Source organism: Tachyglossus aculeatus, chromosome 22 (assembly GCF_015852505.1).
Source record: "Tachyglossus aculeatus isolate mTacAcu1 chromosome 22, mTacAcu1.pri, whole genome shotgun sequence".
Classification (NCBI taxonomy): Eukaryota; Metazoa; Chordata; class Mammalia; order Monotremata; family Tachyglossidae; genus Tachyglossus; species Tachyglossus aculeatus.
Genome location: NC_052087.1, coordinates 32207869 through 32227865, shown reverse-complemented (window position 1 = coordinate 32227865; position 19997 = coordinate 32207869). Strand labels below are relative to the sequence as shown.

The window sequence follows — 19997 nt, the reverse complement described above, 5'->3', positions numbered from 1 at the left end:
CTGCATGGCCCAAGATCAAGTGTGTTTATTTATACTGATGTCTGTTTCCCCGCCTCTAGACTGTGGGCTCATTGAGGGCAGGGATCGTCTCCCTTTATTGCTGTATTGTACTTTCCCAAATGCTTAGTATAGTGCTCTGCACAAAGTAAGCCCTCAATAAATATGATTGAATGAATGAATTCCACCCCAGAAAGCTCTGGCTGATCTTCATTTTCCTTATATTTTCCAATAGTTGCTCTAGAAAGTTGCTTTAGGGATAGGTCATTAATATCAATTGCATCTTTGTTCATGAATTTTCTCACCCTTCAGTATCTCTCTGGTATCCAGCTCCATTCCCTGCTCTATTCCCAGCTCTCTCTCCCACCTGTTAGAGGAAGAAAATGGGATTTTCCCCATCCTGGGTGGGAACAAGGCGGAGTCATCCTCACAGCCTCTAAATCTGTTTTGAAGGAGGCTGTTCAGGGAAACAGCTGACAGCCTGGTCGGGCAGTTGGTCCTAGAAAGGATCAATTGTTTGATCAGTTCCTCAGTTATTGTAGTCTTCAATCAATCAATCAAAGATATTAATTGAACTCTTAGTGGGTGCAGAATCCAGAGCACTTGGGAGAGTACAGTGGAACAAAGCTGCCCACAATTAGCTTACAGTCTAGAGGGGGAGACAGACATTAATACAAATGAATACATTATGCCTATGTATAATAATGCTGTGGGGCTGAGAGAGGCATGAAGAAAGGGTGTAAATTGAGAAGCAGAGTGATCTAGTGGACATAGCATGGGCTTGGGAGTCAGAAAGACCTGGGTTCTAATCCAGGATCTACCATTTGTCTGCTGTGTGACCTTGGACAAATCACATAACTTCTCTGTGCCTCAGTTCCCTGGAAAGAGCCCAGGCTTGGGAGTCAGAAGTCGTGGGATCTAATCTCGGTTCCACCAGTTATCAGCTGTGGGACTTTGGGCAAGTCACTTAACTTCTCTGTGCCTCAGTTACCTCATCTGTAAAATGGGGATTAAAACCGTGAGCTTCACATGGGATAACTGATTACCTTGTATCTACCCCAGCGCCTAGAACAGTGCTTGGCACGTAGTAAGCACTTAACAAATACCATCATTAGTATTAGTATGTGGTTTGAGACTGTGAACCCCATGTGGGACATTGACTGTGTGCAACCTGATTAGCTTGCAGCTACCACAGTGCTTAATACAGTGACTGGCATGTAGTGAACATGCTTAGAACAGTGCCAGTGCTTACAACAGTGCTTTGCACATAGTAAGCGCTTAACAAATGCCATCATTATTATTAAGAAATGCCATAAAAAATCTAAATGCAGTCAAAGACTTCAGTAGTTCCTGAGAAGTAGCCTTTTCTATGAATATTATGACCACTTCCCCTCCCCCTACTTAAATTCTAAGTCTATTAGAGTAGGAACTGCATTGGTTAATTTATTTTATTATCTGTCTCACCCTGTAGACTCCAAGCACCTTGTGGCCAGAGATTGTGTTTAACCAGTTTTATTGTATTGTACTTCCCCAAGCCATTAATACATTCATTCATTCATTCAATTGTATTTATTGACCACTTACTGTGTCTACAGCATTGTACTAAGTGCTTGGAAAGTACAGTTCGGCAACGGTTAGAGAAAATCCCTACCCAACAACGAGCTCACAGTCTAGAAGGGGGAGACAGACAATAGAACAAAACAAGTAGACAGACATCAATACCATCAAACTAGATAAATAGAATTAAAGATATATACACATCATTAATAAAATGAATATAATAATAAATATGTACCAATATACACAAGTGGGGTGGGGCGAAGGGGGTAGAGCAGAGGGAGGAAGTAGGGGTGATGGACAAAACCTGTCCACATGTTTTGTTTTATTGTCTGTCTCCCCCTTCTAACTGTGAGCCCCCTGTTGGGTAGGGGCCTGTATATATGTATATATGCTTGTACATATTTATTACTCTATTCATTTATTTAATTTACTTGTACATATTTATTCTATTTATTTTATTTTGTTAATATGTTTTGTTTTGCTGTCTGTCTCCCCCTTCTAGACTGTGAGCCCGCTGTTGGGTAGGGACCATCTCTATATGTTGCCAACTTGTACTTCCCAAGCGCTTAGTACAGTGCTCTGCACACAGTAAGCGCTCAATAAATACAATTGAATGAATGAATGAATGAATGGGGAGGGGAGGAGGAGCAGAGGAAAAGTGGGGGAGCTCAGTCTGGAAAGGTCTCCTGGAGGAGATGAGCTGTCAGTAGGACTTTGAAGAGGGGAAGAGAGACAGTTTGGCTCTGCTCACAGTGCTCAATAATACCAACTTCATCATACTTTACCCAGTGCCTAGCACAGTGCTTGGTCCATTGTAATAATAATAATAATAATAATAATAACAATAATAATAATGTGCCAACACCAGGGTAGATACAAAGTAATCAGGTCAGACACTGTCCCTCTCCCACACGAAGCTCAGAGTCTAGTGGGATTGATAAATAACTGGGTTGGGTGATATATCATTTCATACAAGCTCACGGACTTTTTCCATCTGCAGGAAAGACTTTATAAGATCTGCCTTGTTCTGAGACCACAGCTCTTCATCTACACAATTCCTTCATCTCTGAGAGAGAAAAAAGTCTTGTCTAATTCAAATACCCAGAGGGTTATAGACTGTGACCCTTCTAGACTGTGAGCCCATTGCTGGGTAGGGACCATCTCTATATGTTGCCAACTTGTACTGCCCAAGTGTTTAGTACAGTGCTCTGCACACAGTAAGTGCTCAATAAATACGATTGAATTGAATGAATGAATGAAAAGGATATCACTCTTCTCTTTCTAGTGAAGGACCTGTGGATCTCACAGTAATAGAAAATTAGCCAAAGAAAGGTGAGGGACATATTTCACAAAATAAAAATCTAAACTAATTAATTGTTTCCCTTTGCTTCCAACCTACAGGGACATCAATAAATCAATCATTCAACATTATTTATTAAGCATTTACAAGGATAGTTGATTACACATTTCAGAATAGGCCGCTATAATTCTATATTGTCTCTTCAAGGTTCTTTGCAAAGAGACCGAGAGGGTGAAGGGTACTTTCCCCCAATATTCAGTCACTGGGCTCCAATTATATAAAAGCACTGCCACATTTTAAACCTATACCACCCACCCTCTTTTCAAACTCTATGCACTCAAATGCAACTTAAATTTCTAAAGTGAAAATGAAAGGACATACTGCCGATTCCTCAGAATTTCGGAACACTCCTGTTCTTGTGAACCTGTCTCTCTATGAGAGCCTGGCTTTCAATTCCATGGGCTGGAAATCTGGTTCATTCTGGATTCTCCCCCTTCAGACCATCATAGGCTCACGGAGTTCTGCCCATCCCTTTCCAGAGATCCTAGTACAATACCAGTCTCCTCAAGCCCTTTCGGTTCCCTTTATTCACCCCCGTCCTCAGTCCCACAGCACTCACGGACGTGTCCCTAGTTTATTTATTTATACTAATGTCTGTCTTCCCCTCTAAGCTGTAAGCTCACTGTGGGCAGGGAATGTGTCTGTTATATTGTTAAATTGTAGTCTCCCACGTGCTTAGTAAAGTGCTCCGCACACGATAAACGCTCAACAAATATGGTTGACTGATTTCCCCTCTTATTTGTTGCTTGTTGTTTCTTATACCAGTGGAGAATAAACGTGGCCCAGTGAATAGAGCACAGGCCTGGGAACCAGAGGACCTGGGTTTTAATCCTGGTTCAGCCACTTTCTGCTGTGTGACCTTGGACAAGTCACTTCACTTCTCTTTGCCTCCATTACTTTAACTGTAAAATGGGGATTAAGACTAAGCCCCACATGGGACATGGACCGTGACCAACCTGATCATCTTGTTTATACCCAGCGCTTAGTACAGTGCTTGGTACATAGTAAGTGCGTAACAAATATCATTTAAAAAGTATCAAAGTGGACGCTAAACTTTCTCTCCCTTTTTGGGATGGAAACTGAACTGTTGCTGAATTGTACTTTTCAAGTGCTTAGTACAGTGCTCTGCACAGAGTAAGCGCTCAGTACATATGATTGAATGAAATGGTAGTTAGCACCTCCTTTCACTCATGAGTCACAATTTTGCTCATTCAGATTTCACTCTAGGGACTTTTCATAATGAGCATTGTTAATTTCCGTTCTTTCTTCGTGAAGGGCAAACTCCAGGGATCAGTTCAGAAACAGATATAAATGCTTCTGTATTGTTCTAACTGGGAAGCCATTGTGACAATGCCTTCTTTTACATGGATGTTGCCGAAATTCTGAAGAGTTGGCAGTAAGTCCTTCATTTTCAGATTACTTAATTTAGAAATTTACGTGGCATTTGAGTGCAGAGAGTTTGAAGAGAGGGTGAGTGGTATAGGTCTAACGTGGCGGTGCTTTTATAGAATTGGAATCTGGAAAAAAAAGATTGCCTGGCTATAGGTACAATTATTTTTCATTTTTCCCAATTTTGTCAGTTACTTATCAGCCTGGAATATGAATCAAGGTTTAGAATATCAGCAATTCCAGAATAACACCTAAAATCTCATATTAACATTTCAATTAATAATAATGATGGCATTTATTAAGCACTTACTATGTGCAAAGCACTATTCTAAATGCTGGGGAGGTTACAAGGTGATCAGGTTGTACCATGGGGGGATCACAGTCTTAATCCCCATTTTACAGATGAGGTAACTGAGGCACAGAGAAGTGAAGTGACTTACCCAAAGTCACACAGCTTGCACCCTACCTACTAGGTTAAGTGTTAAGTTTAGAGACAAAAAGTATACATGAATTCTGCAAAAGCACATGATGATTTCATATCAAATTATCTTTAAATATTAATGAAGACACTTCTTCTGACATTTGATGATAATTGTCAAGGATAGGTATAACATATAGTTACAAGAAGGAAATCTTTGCTATACTGGCAGTCTAGTTGCATCCTCTGAAAAATTCAAAGGATTCTTGAGTGTTTCCCCTTCCCTGTCTTTTTCTGTCTCTCTGATTTTTTAATGATGTTTGTTAAGCGCTTACTATGCTCCTGGCACTGTCCTGAGCACTGGAGTAGATTTATGATAATCAGGTTTTATACAGATCCTGTCTTACAGGGGGCTCAAAATCTAACTCTCTATTTTACAAATGAGGTAACTGAGGCACAGAGAAGTTAAGTGATCTTCCCAACGTCATATATCAGACAAGTGGCTGAGCCAGGATTAGAACCCAGTTCCTTCTGACCCCCCAGACACGTACTCAATCCACTAGGGAATAGTACTTCTCCTGATTGTCCCTTTTCTTTCCCCCACAATTTTACGTCATTTCTTCGATCTCTCTTTTGGTTCTCCCTTTTTGATTCTCATATTTTGATTACTTTCCTGTCCTATTTCTTTCATCATCCTCCATCTTCTTCCATATCTTTCCTCCATTTTTCACTGCTCCCTCCATTTCTCTGGTTAGCCCTGACAACCCCCCAGGCATTCAGAAGACAGCAATTCCTCATATTCCCATGCCCAGCTCCACACATACACGTGTGCACACACACACACACACACACACACACACACACACACACACACACACAGCAATCCCATACTCACAATCCCTCCAACTTCCCCTTTGATGGGTCTTTTGAAGGCAGAAGCGAAATGGAGACTGGAAACTCTTGCATTTTGGTTTGAGCATCTGAAGCAAAATTAGCAACATGGGGCATGGCCAACATACTATAACCAGGCTAACGGGAGTCTTCAAAACATCCCACTTCCCCATCCTCCCTTGACCTGGCCTGCTGGAGGAACCAGCCTGGCCAGTTTCACAGCTATCCTTCACATTCCCCCTAACTGGGAAATTTCATGGCTCCCTGCTGGCTCCTTCATCAAACTCTCTCTCTCCAGAAGCTCTGGATTTCATTCATTCATTCATTCAATCATATTTATTGAGCGCTTACAGTGTGCAGAGCACTGTACTAAGTGCTTGGGAAGTCCAAGTTGGCAACATGTAGAGACGGTCCCTACCCAAGAGCGGGCTCACGGTCTAGAAGGGGGAGACAGACAACAAAGCAAAACATATTAACATAATAAAATAAATAGATTAAATATGTACAAATAAAATAGAGTAATAAATACTTACAAACATATATACATATATACAGGTGTTGTGGGGAGGGGAAGGAGGTAAGGCGGGGGGAATGGGATTCTTACCCTGACCTCCTCCTTACCTGCTATTTCAAACTTTAAAAATCACCCCCATCCCCTGCACAATTAGTTGCTATGGGTCAGAATTGAGGCTTCTAGTAAATATAGAAAACTTGGAACTAGAAGGCGGGTGTCCTAAGTCATGGCATGATCCATAAAGTGGAAACAGTGGGTTAGGCAACTGATAGACTGCAGACTTATTTAGAAAATGATCATTTTCATTCATTCATTCAATCGTATTTATTGAGCGCTTCCTGTGTGCAGAGCACTGTACTAAGAGCTTGGGAAGTACAAGTTAGCAATATATAGTCCTTCCCTTCCCCACAGCACCTGTATATTTGTATATATGTTTATACATATTTATTACTCTATTTATTTATTTATTTATTTATTTAACTTGTACCTACCTATTCTATTTATTTTATTTTGTTTGTTTGGTTTTGTTCTCGGTCTCCCCCTTCTAGACTGTGAGCCCACTGTTGGGTAGAGACTGTCTCTATATGTTGCCAGCTTGTACTTCCCAAGAGTTTAGTACAGTGCTCTGCACACAGTAAGCGCTCAATAAATACGATTGATTGATTGATTGATTGATATAGAGACGGTCCCTACCCAACAGCCGGCTCACAGTCTAGAAGGGGGAGACAGACAACAAAACAAAACATATTAACAAAATAAAATAAATAGAATAAATATGTACAAGTAAAATAAATAAGTAAATAGAGTAATTAATACATACAAACATATATACAGGTGCTGTGGGGTAGCGGAGCCGGAATTCGACCCCGGGTCCTTCCGACTAGCCACTAGGCCTCTCAGTTTCTCCTTCTGCTTCTCTCTCCATGGGGCTGGGTTACACTGGGATATTTGCTCTTGACGGGCAGCTTGTTCAGGTAGTTGTAGGTTTTACTCTTTTTAATGGGGCAGTTGATGCCGCTCTTACAGCCGTCGGGCTCGGGGATGGGGAAGGGCACCAAGACGCCAAGCACCAGGCCGTGAACCAACGCCGTGCTGTTCTGAGACTGGGTGTTGCTGGTGAAGGTGACGCTGACGCTGTAGGACTCTCCTTTGTGGAACTGGATCATCTAAATGATCATCTAATCATTTGCTCACGTGCTACCTACAGGAGCTCCTAAAATGCTTTGTTTTTTTTTTAACAAGGCTGGGTTTTCACTAGGTAGCTTTGTAATTAGTTGAGTTCCTCAAAGTGCTTAGGAGTTGTCAAGAACATATTCAGTCAGTCAGTCAATTGTATTTATTGAACAGTTACTGTGTGTACTAAGCACTTGAGAGAGTATAATACAACAATAAACAGATACATTCCCTCCCCACAGTGTGCTTACAGCAACTCCCTGCAATAGTTACAGTTAAGGAGCACAAGACCATGAGAATTGTCACACTGCATCAGATCAATGATTGGTCCAGCCTGATATTCTGTCTCCAAAAGTGGCAACGAAGCTCATTTGGAGGAATTGTAATAAGACTATCCTTGCTCAATGTTAGTTATATCTTCTATAGCTCTAAGAACCCAGGCCCTTCCATCTATATAAGGACTTAACCTTTCTTGAGACTTTTATCATGCCTATCTTTCTAATAATTAATAATGAACCTACCATTTGTGACAGTATCCAATGGGCAACATTATGCTATGCTGCTTTTCTTTTCTTGTTCTTTTACTTTATTTGTTTGTACTTGGTAGTATGGGATTGAAACCAGGTGCTACTATCACTACAGAGAATCACAATATAATTTTTTCAAGGAGAGGATCTGGGAGATGAGTTTTAAGACCTTTAGATCTAGAGAAGTGAGAAGCAAGATGATTCAGTGGATAGCTTGGGAGTCAGAAGGATGAAGGTTCTAATCCCAGCTTGGGCACTTGTCTGCCATGTGATCTTGGACAAGTCACTTAAGTTTTCTGCATCTCAGTTACCTCATCTGTAAAATGGGAATTAAAACTTTGAGCCCCATGTGGGACTTTGACTGTGTCCAACCTGATTAGCTTGTATCTACTCCAGCACTTAGTACAATGCCTAGCCCAAAGTAAGCATTTGATAAATATGTTACAAACAAAACAGAAGGGGAGTCCTTTCTTTTAGGAAAATACAGAGCTTCAAGTTGCACAATTGCTTGAAGGAGAGAATGTTAGCCCTCAACCCTGGCCCTAAATTTTCTCCCCTCAACCCAATCATCAAATCAGAGAGCGTTAGGGTCTGTCTGGCTTCTCCTTAGCTTGTATTCAGGTACATTATCTCTCGTGAGAAATAGGATTCCCATCAAAGCAACCCAAGGTATTTCAAGGTATTGGTAGGGGGATCATGAAAGGAAATCAAAACCATTTTTTCCATCTTCATTTTTTATTTATTTCTATTTACTTCAGTGAATGTCGATCCAAAAACTTATATCCTTCCTGGACTACTGCATCAACCTCCTGGCTGACCTCCCTGCTCCTGACTCTCTCGTCTCCGGTCCATACTTCACTCTGCTGCCTGGATCATTTTTCTGAAAATAATGTTCAGTCCACATCTTCCCTCCATTCGAAAGTCTCCAATGGTTGACCATCTACCTCAGTATCAAACAGAAACCCCTTACCATTGGTTTTAGCACACTCCATCAGCTCTCTCCCTCCTACCTTATCTCGGTGCTCTCCTATTACAACCCAATCTGGACACTTCACTCCTCCAATGCCAACCCGCTCTCTGTACCTCAGTCTTGTCTATCTCACTGCCAATTCCTTACCCACATCCTTCTAGTGACCTAGATCTTTCACCCACTTTCATATCTGATAGACAGCTGTCTCTTTACCTTGAAAGCACTACTAAAATCAAATCTCCTCCAAGAGTCCTTCCCCAACTAAGCCTTCCCTTCCCTTTCTAAGGCCTCCCTTCTGCATTGTCTATGCTCCTTAAGCCCTTTGATATTCACTCCTCCCCCAGGCTCTCAGCACTCATGGACTTTGTCCCCCTTAATTTACTTTAATATCTGTCTTCACTTCCAGTCTGTAAGCTTCTTTTGGGCAGGGCAGTCGACCTATTCTTTTGTGTTGTACTCTCCCATGTACTTTGTACAGTGCTCTGCACACAATAACTGCTCGATATATACCACTGATTGTTTGAACCCAGTCCCCAAGAAAAATGTCTAGTGACAATTGCACTTCTGTGACAGACTTTATTCTCTTGGGTCTCACAGATCGTCCAGAGCATCAAGGCTTCCTCTTTGTGTTCTTTTTAATAATCTTCATTTTCACCTTGTTAGGCAACCTGGGTCTGATTGTGCTAATTCGACTAAATTCTAGCCTTCACACGCCCATGTATTTCTTCCTCACTAACTTAGCATTTGTAGACCTGTGGTATTCTTCCAACGCAACCCCTAAGATGCTGGCTAACTTCTTGTCAGAGAAGAAGACCATCTCCTTTGCTGGTTGTTTCATCCATTGCTACATTTTCATTGCTCTGCTCCTTACGGAGTTTTATATGTTGGCGGCAATGGCATATGACCGCTATATGGCTATCTGTCACCCTCTACATTACAGCATCAAAATGTCCAGGAGGGTCTGTACTTGCCTCATCACTTTCCCCTATGCATATGGCTTCTCCGATGGCCTATTCCAAGCAGTCACGACATTCAGATTGTCCTTTTGCGGATCCAACATCATCAACCATTTTTACTGTGCCGACCCACCTCTCATAAAGCTGTCTCACTCTGCTACCCACTTCAAAGAAAATGCCATGCACCTCTCTGCAGGATTTAACCTCTCCAACTCCCTCACGATCATCATCCTATCTTACATCTTCATTCTCACGGCAATCCTCAAGATTCGGTCTTCTGAGGGAAGGAGTAAAGCATTTTCAACCTGCGGATCCCACATTATGGGTGTCACTTTATTTTACGGGTCACTCTTCTGCATGTATGTGAGACCTGTGAAGGATCAATCTATGGAGCAGTCCAAGATAATAGCTGTTTTCTATACATTTGTGTGTCCGATGTTGAATCCTTTGATCTATAGTCTGAGGAACAAAGATGTAAAAGTGGCCTTGAGGAAACTGATAAATAAAAGGGCAATACTTCCATTTTACAATAAATCATAACCTTTAAACCCTGGTTCCTCTCTTCGGTCCCCAGGAGTACATACAGGATCTCGAATAGGATTTTCACACATAGGAAAGAAACTGAATTTCCTGGATGACCTATCTATAGGACATTAGGAGAGGAATATCTCCATCACACCCAGGAGCCACTAAACAATTCCCTCATGTTTCCCCCAGAAATTGAGAAGGGAGACGATTTTTTCAGTGCTTATGGTCCACATAGTCCTACATTTGAACTTTAAATGCAGGTGAGACTTGAAATACAAGTCTCCCAGATAAATCTGGGAAGTAACATGGCCTAGTAAAGAGAACAGGCCTAAGAGTCTGAGAACCTGGGTTCGAATCCCGACTGTGTCACTTGTCTGCTGTGTGACCTTAGGCTAGTCACTGAATTTCTTTGTGCCTCAGTTGCCTTATCTGTAACATGGGTATTAAGACCATTAGTCCCATGTGGGACATGGACTGTGTTCAACCTGATCAACTAATATGTAGCCCCGCACCTAGTCCAGTGCTTGCCACATGCAAAGTGCTTAACAAACACCATCAAAAAAATTAAAAGGACTGGTTTGTTCAAACATCATGAATATGTAGCTTTCAATAAAAATAATAACAGTTGTAGCATTTTTAAAGCACCTATTATGTTCCACATACTGTACTAAGCACTAGGATAGATGCATCAGCACTGTCAGACTACCCACAAGTTTGACTGAAAGCAACAGTGACTTTATCTCCAAAGGAGGGCAAGGTGGAAGTTGACCCATTGTATTTTGAATTTGAGTTCTAAGCAATGCTATATTGGGCCGCACCAGTGGTCCCCCAGCCTTCCATTCTGCCTCTGTACATGACCCACCACCCAAAGGAGTTTGGTAGGCAGGGTGACTGCCCTTTATTTTTATTTTAGTGTGTTTTGTTAAGCACTTACTATGTGCCAGGCATTGTTCTAAGCTCTGGGTTTGATAGATATAAGGTAATCAGGTCGGACACAGTCCATGTCCCCCATCAGGCTAACAGTCTTAATCCCCATTTTACAGATGAGGTAACTGAGGCACAGAGAAATTAGGTGACTTGCCTAAGGTCACACAGCAGGCAAGTAGCAGAGCGGGGATTAGAACCCAGGCTCTTCTTAATCTCAGGCCCGTGCTCTAACCATTATGCACACTACTTCTTGAAATCCATCTTCATGGTTAGGAATGTTCTTTGAATATCCTTAATTTTCCCTTTAATAACCTATCATGATTCTCTTCCTTATGAATTTGTTAACATCTGAAAGAGGGTGAACAGCTGAGGGTGTTGACTTAGAAGTTTCACTATGAATTCTCCCGGGTAATGCATTTAGGAAAACAAATCGAAGCTTTAGAACAAAATCCTTAATCGTGAAGCTTCTAGGGTAAACAATTTCAAAACCTTACCTCACTGGTTCTATTTTATATTTCTTTAGTTATATTTGTTATCAGAGAAGCAGCGTGGCTCAGTGGAAAGAGCGTGGGCTTTGGGGTCAGGGGTCATGGGTTTAAATCCCAGCTCTGCCAATTGTCATCTGTTTGACTTTGGGCAATTCACTTCATTCTCTGTGCCTCAGTTACCCCATCTGTAAAGTGGGGATTAAGACTGTGATCCCCCCGTGGGACAGCCCGATCACCTTGTAATCTCCCCAGCACTTAGAACAGTAATTGGACCATCAAGCAAAAACTCCTCACTCTCGACTTCAAGGCTGTCCATCCCCTCGCCCCCTCCTACCTCACCTCCCTTCTCTCCTTCTCCAGCCCAGCCCACACCCTCTGCTCCTCTGCCACTAACTTCCTCACTGTACCTCATTCTTGCCTGTCCTGCCATCGACCCCCTGGCCTGGAATGCCCTCCCTCCACACATCCACCAAGGTAACTCTCTTTCTCCCTTCAAAGCCCTACTGAGAGCTCACCTCCTCCAAGGGGCCTTCCCAGACTGAGCCCCCTTTTTCCTCTCCTCCTCTCCATCCCCTGCCCTACCTCCTTCCTCTCCCCATAGCACCTGTATAAATGTTTGTACAGATTAATCACTCTATTCATTTTATTTGTACATTTTACTATTCTGTTTAGTTTGTTAATGATGTGTGTTTAGCTTTAATTCTATTTGTTCTGACGACTTGACACCTGTCCACATGTTTTGTTTTGTTGTCTGTCTCCCCCTTCTAGACTGTGAGCCCGTTGTTGGGTAGGGACCGTCTTTATATGTTGCCGACTTGAACTTCCCAAGTGCTCAGTACAGTGCTCTGAACACAGTAAGTGCTCAATAAACAAGATTGAATGAATGAAAGGTCATGGGTTCAAATCCCAGCTCTGCCAATTGTCAGCTCAATAAATACGATTGAATGAAAGAATTAATGTTTTGCACATAGTAAGTGCTTAATAAATGCCATCTTTTTTTTTATCTTCACTGGACTCCTCCAGTTTCTCCCTTTTTAAAATGTTAGGGGTCTGATCCAAACCAAATACTGTGGGCAGATTATATCCAAGTTGTGAATGTCAATACAACTACTAATACAATCCCTGAACAGACTGACTTTCCCAATAATACTACTGCATTACTGATCCAGAGACAAATATGGTCATTTAGGGCCATGAGTATTTTCACATGATTCTTGTGCTTACCCTAGGACATTTTACTTAAATGCATTACTTTTGTAACTGGAAAGAGGTCTTTGATGTATGTCCTGTTGCTATGGGGCAGTGCTAAAAGCAGACAACTAAGAAATACTAGGAGGTTTTGATTCACAATTTTGTGTTTGGATTAAATTAAAGCCTGTTAGTGCAAATCTACAGCATATTTCATGAAATAAAAGTCCTATCAGTCAATCATCAATCAACAGTATTTATTGAGCATTTACTGTATGTAGAGCACTGCACTATGTGCTTGGGAGAGTACAATAAAATAGAGTTGGTAGATGCTATCCCCACCAAAAGGATGTGATTCAACATGAAAGCACCCAATTGTATCATGAAATTAAAAAGAAAAGTTTGCGTAAATTTGGGTGAAGGACACATGATAGCACACTAATTGGCACTACAATCCTTCATTTCAAGATCGTTTGATTCTACTACTTGATGTTTCTCAAGAGAGGTGTTTCAAGGAGTAACATTTTAATTGTTATTTCTTTTTCCCTGGGTAAACAGAAGTAATCCTTCAGGGACTTGGCCAGTGAATTATAAACAAAGTATAAATCCTCCATCATGAAGCATACCTCCGAACTTCGGTGTCCCTGATAAAACCTTTTCCCTTCCCAGGTAGGTTTGTCAATTGCAAATCCAGATTAATGTTTCCATTTCTCTTCTCCAATACTGCTTTAGGTTGAATTGTAGTGATCTATAAAGAAGGAATGAGAGGAATGGAAGATGCTATGACACAGGGATGAGTGAGTGAAGTTTTCATCTAAGCACTGTTCCTCTAACCTCTGTTGAAAACAAGTGTTTGAAGAATAATTGTGGTGTGGTTGTAATCTTGTCATATTCACAGAGACCATTATTATGATTATCTTCATGTGATCTTAAATAATTTCGACTAAGTATGTGAAGATTCTTTCCAATAATATCCACTCAACAAGTGCCTGTCCAAAGAGTTAGAAAGGATGTGCCCAAAAACTTACCTGTATGCAGTTCCAAAGCTATAGATTTTTGCAAGACTTGAGAACTCCAAAAGGGCTTTCATTTTTATTGTCTTGAGATACTTGGAAACAATGCATTTCTTGCCCAATTTAGTATTTACTGTAGGTGATTAAGAGAGAAAAGGTCCAGTTCCTGGACCTAATAAGGTGATCAGATGTGCAATTTTATAACCAGGCAATTGGGTTTTCAGCTGCTCTGGTATCTGTCTGATGTGGATGTGACACATGGGATGTGAGCCTCATACGGGACAGGGACTGTGTCTAACCTGATTATCTTTTAGCTACTCGTGTGGCCTAGTACAATCCTTGGTCCACGTTAAGAGCTCCAGGAAACTTAAATTCGTGACATGTCCCCAATATGAAAATATCTTTTCTTCATGTCCAGGATTATGTTTGGTCTACCAAAACTGAATCAGAACTGTATATATGCCCCTCATTATATTAACCTCTCCATCTCTAGGAGTTACAATTAAAAAAATAATCCAGGCAAGAAGACACAGAATAGATTTTGTTTAATTCAAGGGAATGATGGAATTAAATTATACACACATTCCCACCCAGTCCCTTAAATTGTGAGCCCCACCAGGGCAGGTCTAACCTGATAATCCTGTGTCTACATTAGCACTTAGTACAGTGCGTGACATGTAGTAAGTGTTTCATAAATTCCACTGTCATCATCGTTACCTCCTTAGCCTTTAATAGATTTTGTTGTTTTCTTGACATTTTATTAGCAATCTAATAGTCTTGAGAGACAAACAGTGAAGAAAAGCAGTTAAAAGAGAAGACTCATGAATGTGAGGGCAAGAAGAAAAGGGTCTGGGTGGAACCATTTTTGAGAAGAAAGGGAGAAGGGAGCTTCTAAAAGATATGAGGAAGGACAGGAGGCAGAGGGAGAACAGAAGCCATCTAAATGGAGGCCGCAGGCAAGAAAGAAGATAGTAAAGATTAGAAAGAGGGATGAGAATGTGGAAACAGATAGTGTTCTCCCATGTGTGAGTAAATATAGCCCAATCCACAGTTTACAGTCTTGGCCTGTCAGTTCTGGTCCACCAGTTTCCACTGTTCTTTCCTCAAAGGGTCAGAGGAAGAAAAGTAAATCAAGGGGATTGTTGTAGTCCTTTGGTAACCCTAGGTCAGTATCTTTGCACAACCGATTAAATAGTCATCTTTTAGCATCTTGCTAGAACTCCTCTCAGCTTCCAGGTGAAGAAATCATTAATGGGATAGGCCAAATCCTTTGAGAAATTCCACTGCCTCCCAAAAGCTGGGACATTCAGACAAGGCATGCTTCATCCATTCATTTTCTCCTCCACTCATTTAGGAAGGAATTTACTTCCCAGAAAATTAGGAGGCAGCTAAGAAAGCAACAGCTATAACAGCCTGACTGCTCAACACTGAATCTGACAGATCAGCCTTTGAGAGGTACTTCTCTATTTGAACTCTAGGTTGGTGGGGAAGGAGGGAAGTGAACAGAAGTCATGTGAAATTCTGAGTGGTGATTTTCTTAGATTTACTTACGACCAAGACTCTTCCTGGCTACAGAGCATGCTAACTTTGATAGATTGAAGAAGGAGAGGGATGACATCTGAGTTTGATCCTGAATAGGTTTGATACAGAGGTTGGAGAAGGAAACACAATTGAAGGAGAATGAAAATAAGGAGAAGAGGACTGGGAAAAGAGCCACTATTATCAGTGGAAATAACATTGCTCTGGAAGTCAAATGACCTGGTTCTAATCCCCACTCTGCTACTTGCCTGCTGTGTGACCTTGGGCAAGTCACTTAAATTTGCTGTGTCTCATATTTCTCAGCTGCAAAATGGGGATACAATGCTTCTTTTTCTACTCAGAGTGTGAGCTTTCTGTTGGACAGGAACCTTATCTGATCTGATTATCTTTCATCCACCCCAACACTTAGACAGTACTTGACATGAAGTAAAGACTTGGGAAATACCATAATTATCATTAACATTGAGATAACTAGTGCCCTGTAAGTCTCAAGAACTAACACAGTCTGCAGGGATACTGACTTCTTCTCTGGGAATAGTTTAGCCTTAAGAAAATCCGTTAACAATTCTAGCATCGGGAATTCTAGAATTCTACCTGTTCTGTCAGAAATCAGGCACAGCACGGAGAGAATTTCACTATAATGGTGGCGAGGAAGTAGCGAGCCCTAGTGAGGTGACAATAACAATAATAATGATGATGGCATTTGTTAAGCGTTTACTATGTGCCTAACACTGTTCTCTCCTTAGCTTGTATTCAGGTACATTATCTCTCATGAGAAATAGGAGTCCCATTAAAGCATTGCAGGGTATTTCAAGGTTTTGGTAGGTGGATAACGAAAAGAATTCACAACAGTTTTTTTCTTCATTTTTGATTTATTTCTATTTACTCCAGTGAATGCCTATCCAAGCACTTATATCCTGCCTGGACTGCTGCATCAACCACCTGGCTGACCTCCCTGCTCCTGACTCTCTTGTGTCCAGTCCATATTTCACTCTGCTGCCTGGATCATTTTTCTGCAAATAACATTCAGTCCACATCTTCCCTCCACTGGAAAGTCTCCAACAGTTGTCCATCTACCTCTGCATCAAACAGAAATCCCTTACCATCAGTTTTAGCAATTTCCATCAGCTCTCTCCCTCCTACCTTATCTCGGTGATCCCCTATTACAACCCAATCTGCGCACTTTGCTCCTCCAGTGCCACTCGCTGTACCTCAATCTTGTATATCTCATAGCCAGTTCCTTTCCTACATTCTTTTGGTGGCCTAGACCTTCCACCCACTTTCGTATCTGATAGCCACCTGTCTCTTCACCTTCAAAGAACAACTAAAATCAAATCTCCTCCAAGAATCCTTCAGCTACCAAGCCCTCCCTTCTCTTTCTAAGGCCTCCCTTCTGCATCATCTATGCTCCTTAAGTTCTGTGATATTCACTCTTTCCCCAGCTCTCCAGCACTGATGGACTTTATGCCCCTGTAATTTATTTTAATATCTGTCTTCCCTTCCGGTCTGTAAGCTTCTTTTGGGCATGGCAGTTGACCTACTCTTTTGTGTTATACTCTCCCAAGTACTTAGTACAGTGCTCTGCACACAATAACTGCTCAATAAATACCAACAGATTACTTGAACCTAGTCCCCAAGAACAATGTCCAACGACAATTGCACTTCTGTGATAGACTTTATTCTTGTGGGTCTCACAGATCGTCCAGAGCTTCAAGGCTTCCTCTTTGTGTTATTTGTAATCATCTACTTTTTCACCTTGTTAGGCAACCTGGGTCTGATTGTGCTAATTCGACTAAATTCTAGCCTTCACACACCCATGTATTTCTTCCTCACTAACCTAGCATTTGTAGACCTGTTGTGTTCTACAACGACAACCCCCAAGATGCTGGCTAACTTCTTGTCAGAGAAGAAGACCATCTCCTTTGTCGGTTGTTTCATCCAATGCTACATTTTCATTGCTCTGTCCCTTACAGAGTTTTATATGCTGGCGGCAATGGCGTATGACCGCTATATGGCTATCTGCCACCCTCTACATTATAGTATCAAAATGTCCAGGAGGGTCTGCACCTGTCTTATTACTTTCCCTTATGTATATGGCTTCTCTGATGGCTTATTCCAAGCAATCGTGACATTCAGATTGTCCTTTTGCGGATCCAACGTCATCAACCATTTTTACTGTGCCGACCCGCCTCTCATAAAGCTGTCTCACTCTGATACCCACTTCAAAGAAAATGCCATGCACTTCTCTGCCGGGTTTAACCTCTCCAACTCCCTCACGATCATCATCCTGTCTTACATCTTCATTCTTACAACAATCCTCAAGATTCAGTCTTCTGAGGGAAGGAGTAAAGCGTTTTCCACCTGCGGATCCCACATGATGGGTGTCACTTTATTTTATGGGTCACTCTTCTGCATGTATGTGAGACCTGTGAAGGATCAATCTATGGAGCAGTCCAAGATAATAGCTGTTTTCTATACATTTGTGTGTCCGATGTTGAATCCTTTGATCTACAGTCTGAGGAACAAAGATGTAAAAGTGGCCTTGAAGAAACTGGTAAATAAAAGGGCAGTACTTCCATTTTACAATAAATCTTAACATTTAAACCCTGGTTCCTCTCTTTGGTCCCCAGGAGTACATACAGGATCTCAAATAGGATTTTCACACATAGAAAAGAAACTGAGTTTCCTGGATGACCTATCTATAGGACATTAGGAGAGGAATATCTCCATCACACCCAGGAGCCACTAAACAATTTCCTCATGTTACCCCAGAAATCGATAAGGGAGACGATTTTTTCAGTGCTTACGGTCCACATAGTCCTTCATCTGAACTTTAAATGCAGGTGAGATGAAATACAAGTCTCCCAGAGAAATCTGAGAAGCAGCATGGCCTAGTGTGAAGAGCACAAGCCTGGGTGTCAGAGAACCTGGGTTCGAATCCCAACTCTGCCACTTGTCTGCTGTGTGACCTTAGGCTAGTCACGGAGTTTCTCTGTGCCTCACTTGCCTTATCTGTAACATGGGGAGTAATACCATTTGTCCCATGTGGGACATAGATTGGATTCAACCTGATCAATTAAATATCTAGCCCAGCACATAGTCCAGTGCCTGCCACATGCAAAGTGCTTAATAAGCACCCCCCAAAAAATTAAAAGGACTGGTTTGTTCAAACATCATGAATATGTAGTTTTCAATAATTATAATAATGATAACAATTGTGGCATTTTTAAAGCACCTATTATGTTCCACGTACTGTACTAAACACTGGGATAGATGCATCAGCACTGTCAGACTACCCACAAGTTTGACTGAAAGCAACAGTGACTTTATCTTCAAAGGAAGGGCAAGGTGGAAGTTGACCCATTTTTTTTTAAATTTGGGTCCTAAGCAATGCCATAATGGGCCACACTAATGGTCCCCCAGCCTTCCATTCTGCCTCTGTCCACGACCCACCACCCAAAGGGGTTTGGTAGGCAGGGTGGCTGCCCTTCTTTTTTTATTTTAGTGGATTTTGTTAAGCACTTACTATGTGCCAGGCACTGTTCTAAGTGCTGGGGTAGACAGATACAAGGTAATCAGGTAGGGCACAGTCCATGTCCCCCATGGGGATTACAGTCTTAATCCTAATTTTAAAGATGATGTAACTGAGGCACAGAGAAGATGTGACTTGCTTAAGGTCACACAGCAGTCAAGTGGAAGAGCTGGGATTATACCTCAGGTCCTTCTGAATGCTGGGCCACACTGCTTCTTGAAATCCATCTTCATGGTTAGGAAGGTTCTTTGAATATCTTTAATTTTCCCTTTAATAACCTATCATGGTTCTCTTCCCTATGAATTTGTTGACATCATAAAGAGTCCGAATAGCTGAGAGGGTTGACTTAGAAGTTTCAGTATGAACTCTCCCAGGTCATACATTTAGGAAAACATATCCAAGCTTTAGAACAAAATCCTTAAGAGTTAAGCTTCTAGGGTAAACAATTTCAAAACTAACGTCACTGGTTTTATTTTATATTTCTTTAATTATATTTGTTATGTTTCACTGTACTCCTCCAGTTTCTCTGCTTTTGAAATGTTAGGGATCTGATCAAAACCAAATACTGTGGGCAGATTATATCCAAGTTGTAAATGTCAGTACACCTACAAACACACTCCCTGAACAGACTGACTTTCCCAATAATACTACTGCATTACTGATCCAGAGTCACATATGGTCATTTGGTAAAGTGAGTATTTTCATATGATTCTTGTGCCTAGCCTAGGTCATTTTACTTAAATGGATTACTGTTACAACTGGAAAGTGGTCATTGGTATATGTTCTGTTTCTATGGGGCAGTGCCGAAAGCAGACGACTAAGAAACACTAGGAGTTGTTGATTCATAATTACGTGCTTGGATTAAAGTAAAGCCTGATAGTGCAAATCACTGAATATCTAAGAAAATAAAAGTCCTATCAATCAATCATCAATCAATGGTATTTATTGAGCACTTACCATGTGCAGGGCACTGCAACAAGTGCTTGGGAGAGTGCAATACAATAGGGTTGGTAGATACTATCCCTGC

The 19997-nt window shown here is 41.4% G+C and overlaps 2 protein-coding genes across 2 annotated transcripts; one reads left to right on the top strand and one right to left on the bottom strand.

Annotated features, from left to right (window-relative positions):
- Nucleotides 1-433: 433 nt before the first annotated feature.
- Nucleotides 434-7295, bottom strand: LOC119944060 (NPC intracellular cholesterol transporter 2-like). The gene is made up of 2 exons (XM_038765286.1): nucleotides 7068-7295; nucleotides 434-496 (listed from the first exon to the last, which is right to left on the bottom strand). Exons 1-2 carry the CDS (start codon nucleotides 7293-7295, stop codon nucleotides 434-436), a joined length of 291 nt encoding a protein of 96 aa, XP_038621214.1.
- Nucleotides 7296-9341: 2046 nt separating this feature from the next.
- On the top strand, nucleotides 9342-19791 carry LOC119944059 (olfactory receptor 5M11-like). Its single transcript, XM_038765285.1, has 3 exons — nucleotides 9342-9937; nucleotides 17077-18007; nucleotides 19693-19791. Exons 1-3 carry the CDS (start codon nucleotides 9342-9344, stop codon nucleotides 19789-19791), a joined length of 1626 nt encoding a protein of 541 aa, XP_038621213.1.
- Nucleotides 19792-19997: the final 206 nt, after the last annotated feature.

What these genes read in the sequence shown, in the direction of transcription:
- LOC119944060 (XM_038765286.1), bottom strand. Translation starts at nt 7,295, where the DNA reads ATGATCCAGTTCCACAAAGGAGAGTCCTACAGCGTCAGCGTCACCTTC. An exon ending in TCAAGAGCAAATATCCCAGT is followed by an intron (nt 497 to 7,067) that starts GTAACCCAGCCC and finishes GATCCTTTCTAG; the next exon opens with GACCAACTGCCCGACCAGGC.
- LOC119944059 (XM_038765285.1), top strand. Translation starts at nt 9,342, where the DNA reads ATGTCTAGTGACAATTGCACTTCTGTGACAGACTTTATTCTCTTGGGT. An exon ending in CACTTCAAAGAAAATGCCAT is followed by an intron (nt 9,938 to 17,076) that starts GCACCTCTCTGC and finishes CTAGTCCCCAAG; the next exon opens with AACAATGTCCAACGACAATT. An exon ending in AACTGGTAAATAAAAGGGCA is followed by an intron (nt 18,008 to 19,692) that starts GTACTTCCATTT and finishes TCTTGTGCCTAG; the next exon opens with CCTAGGTCATTTTACTTAAA.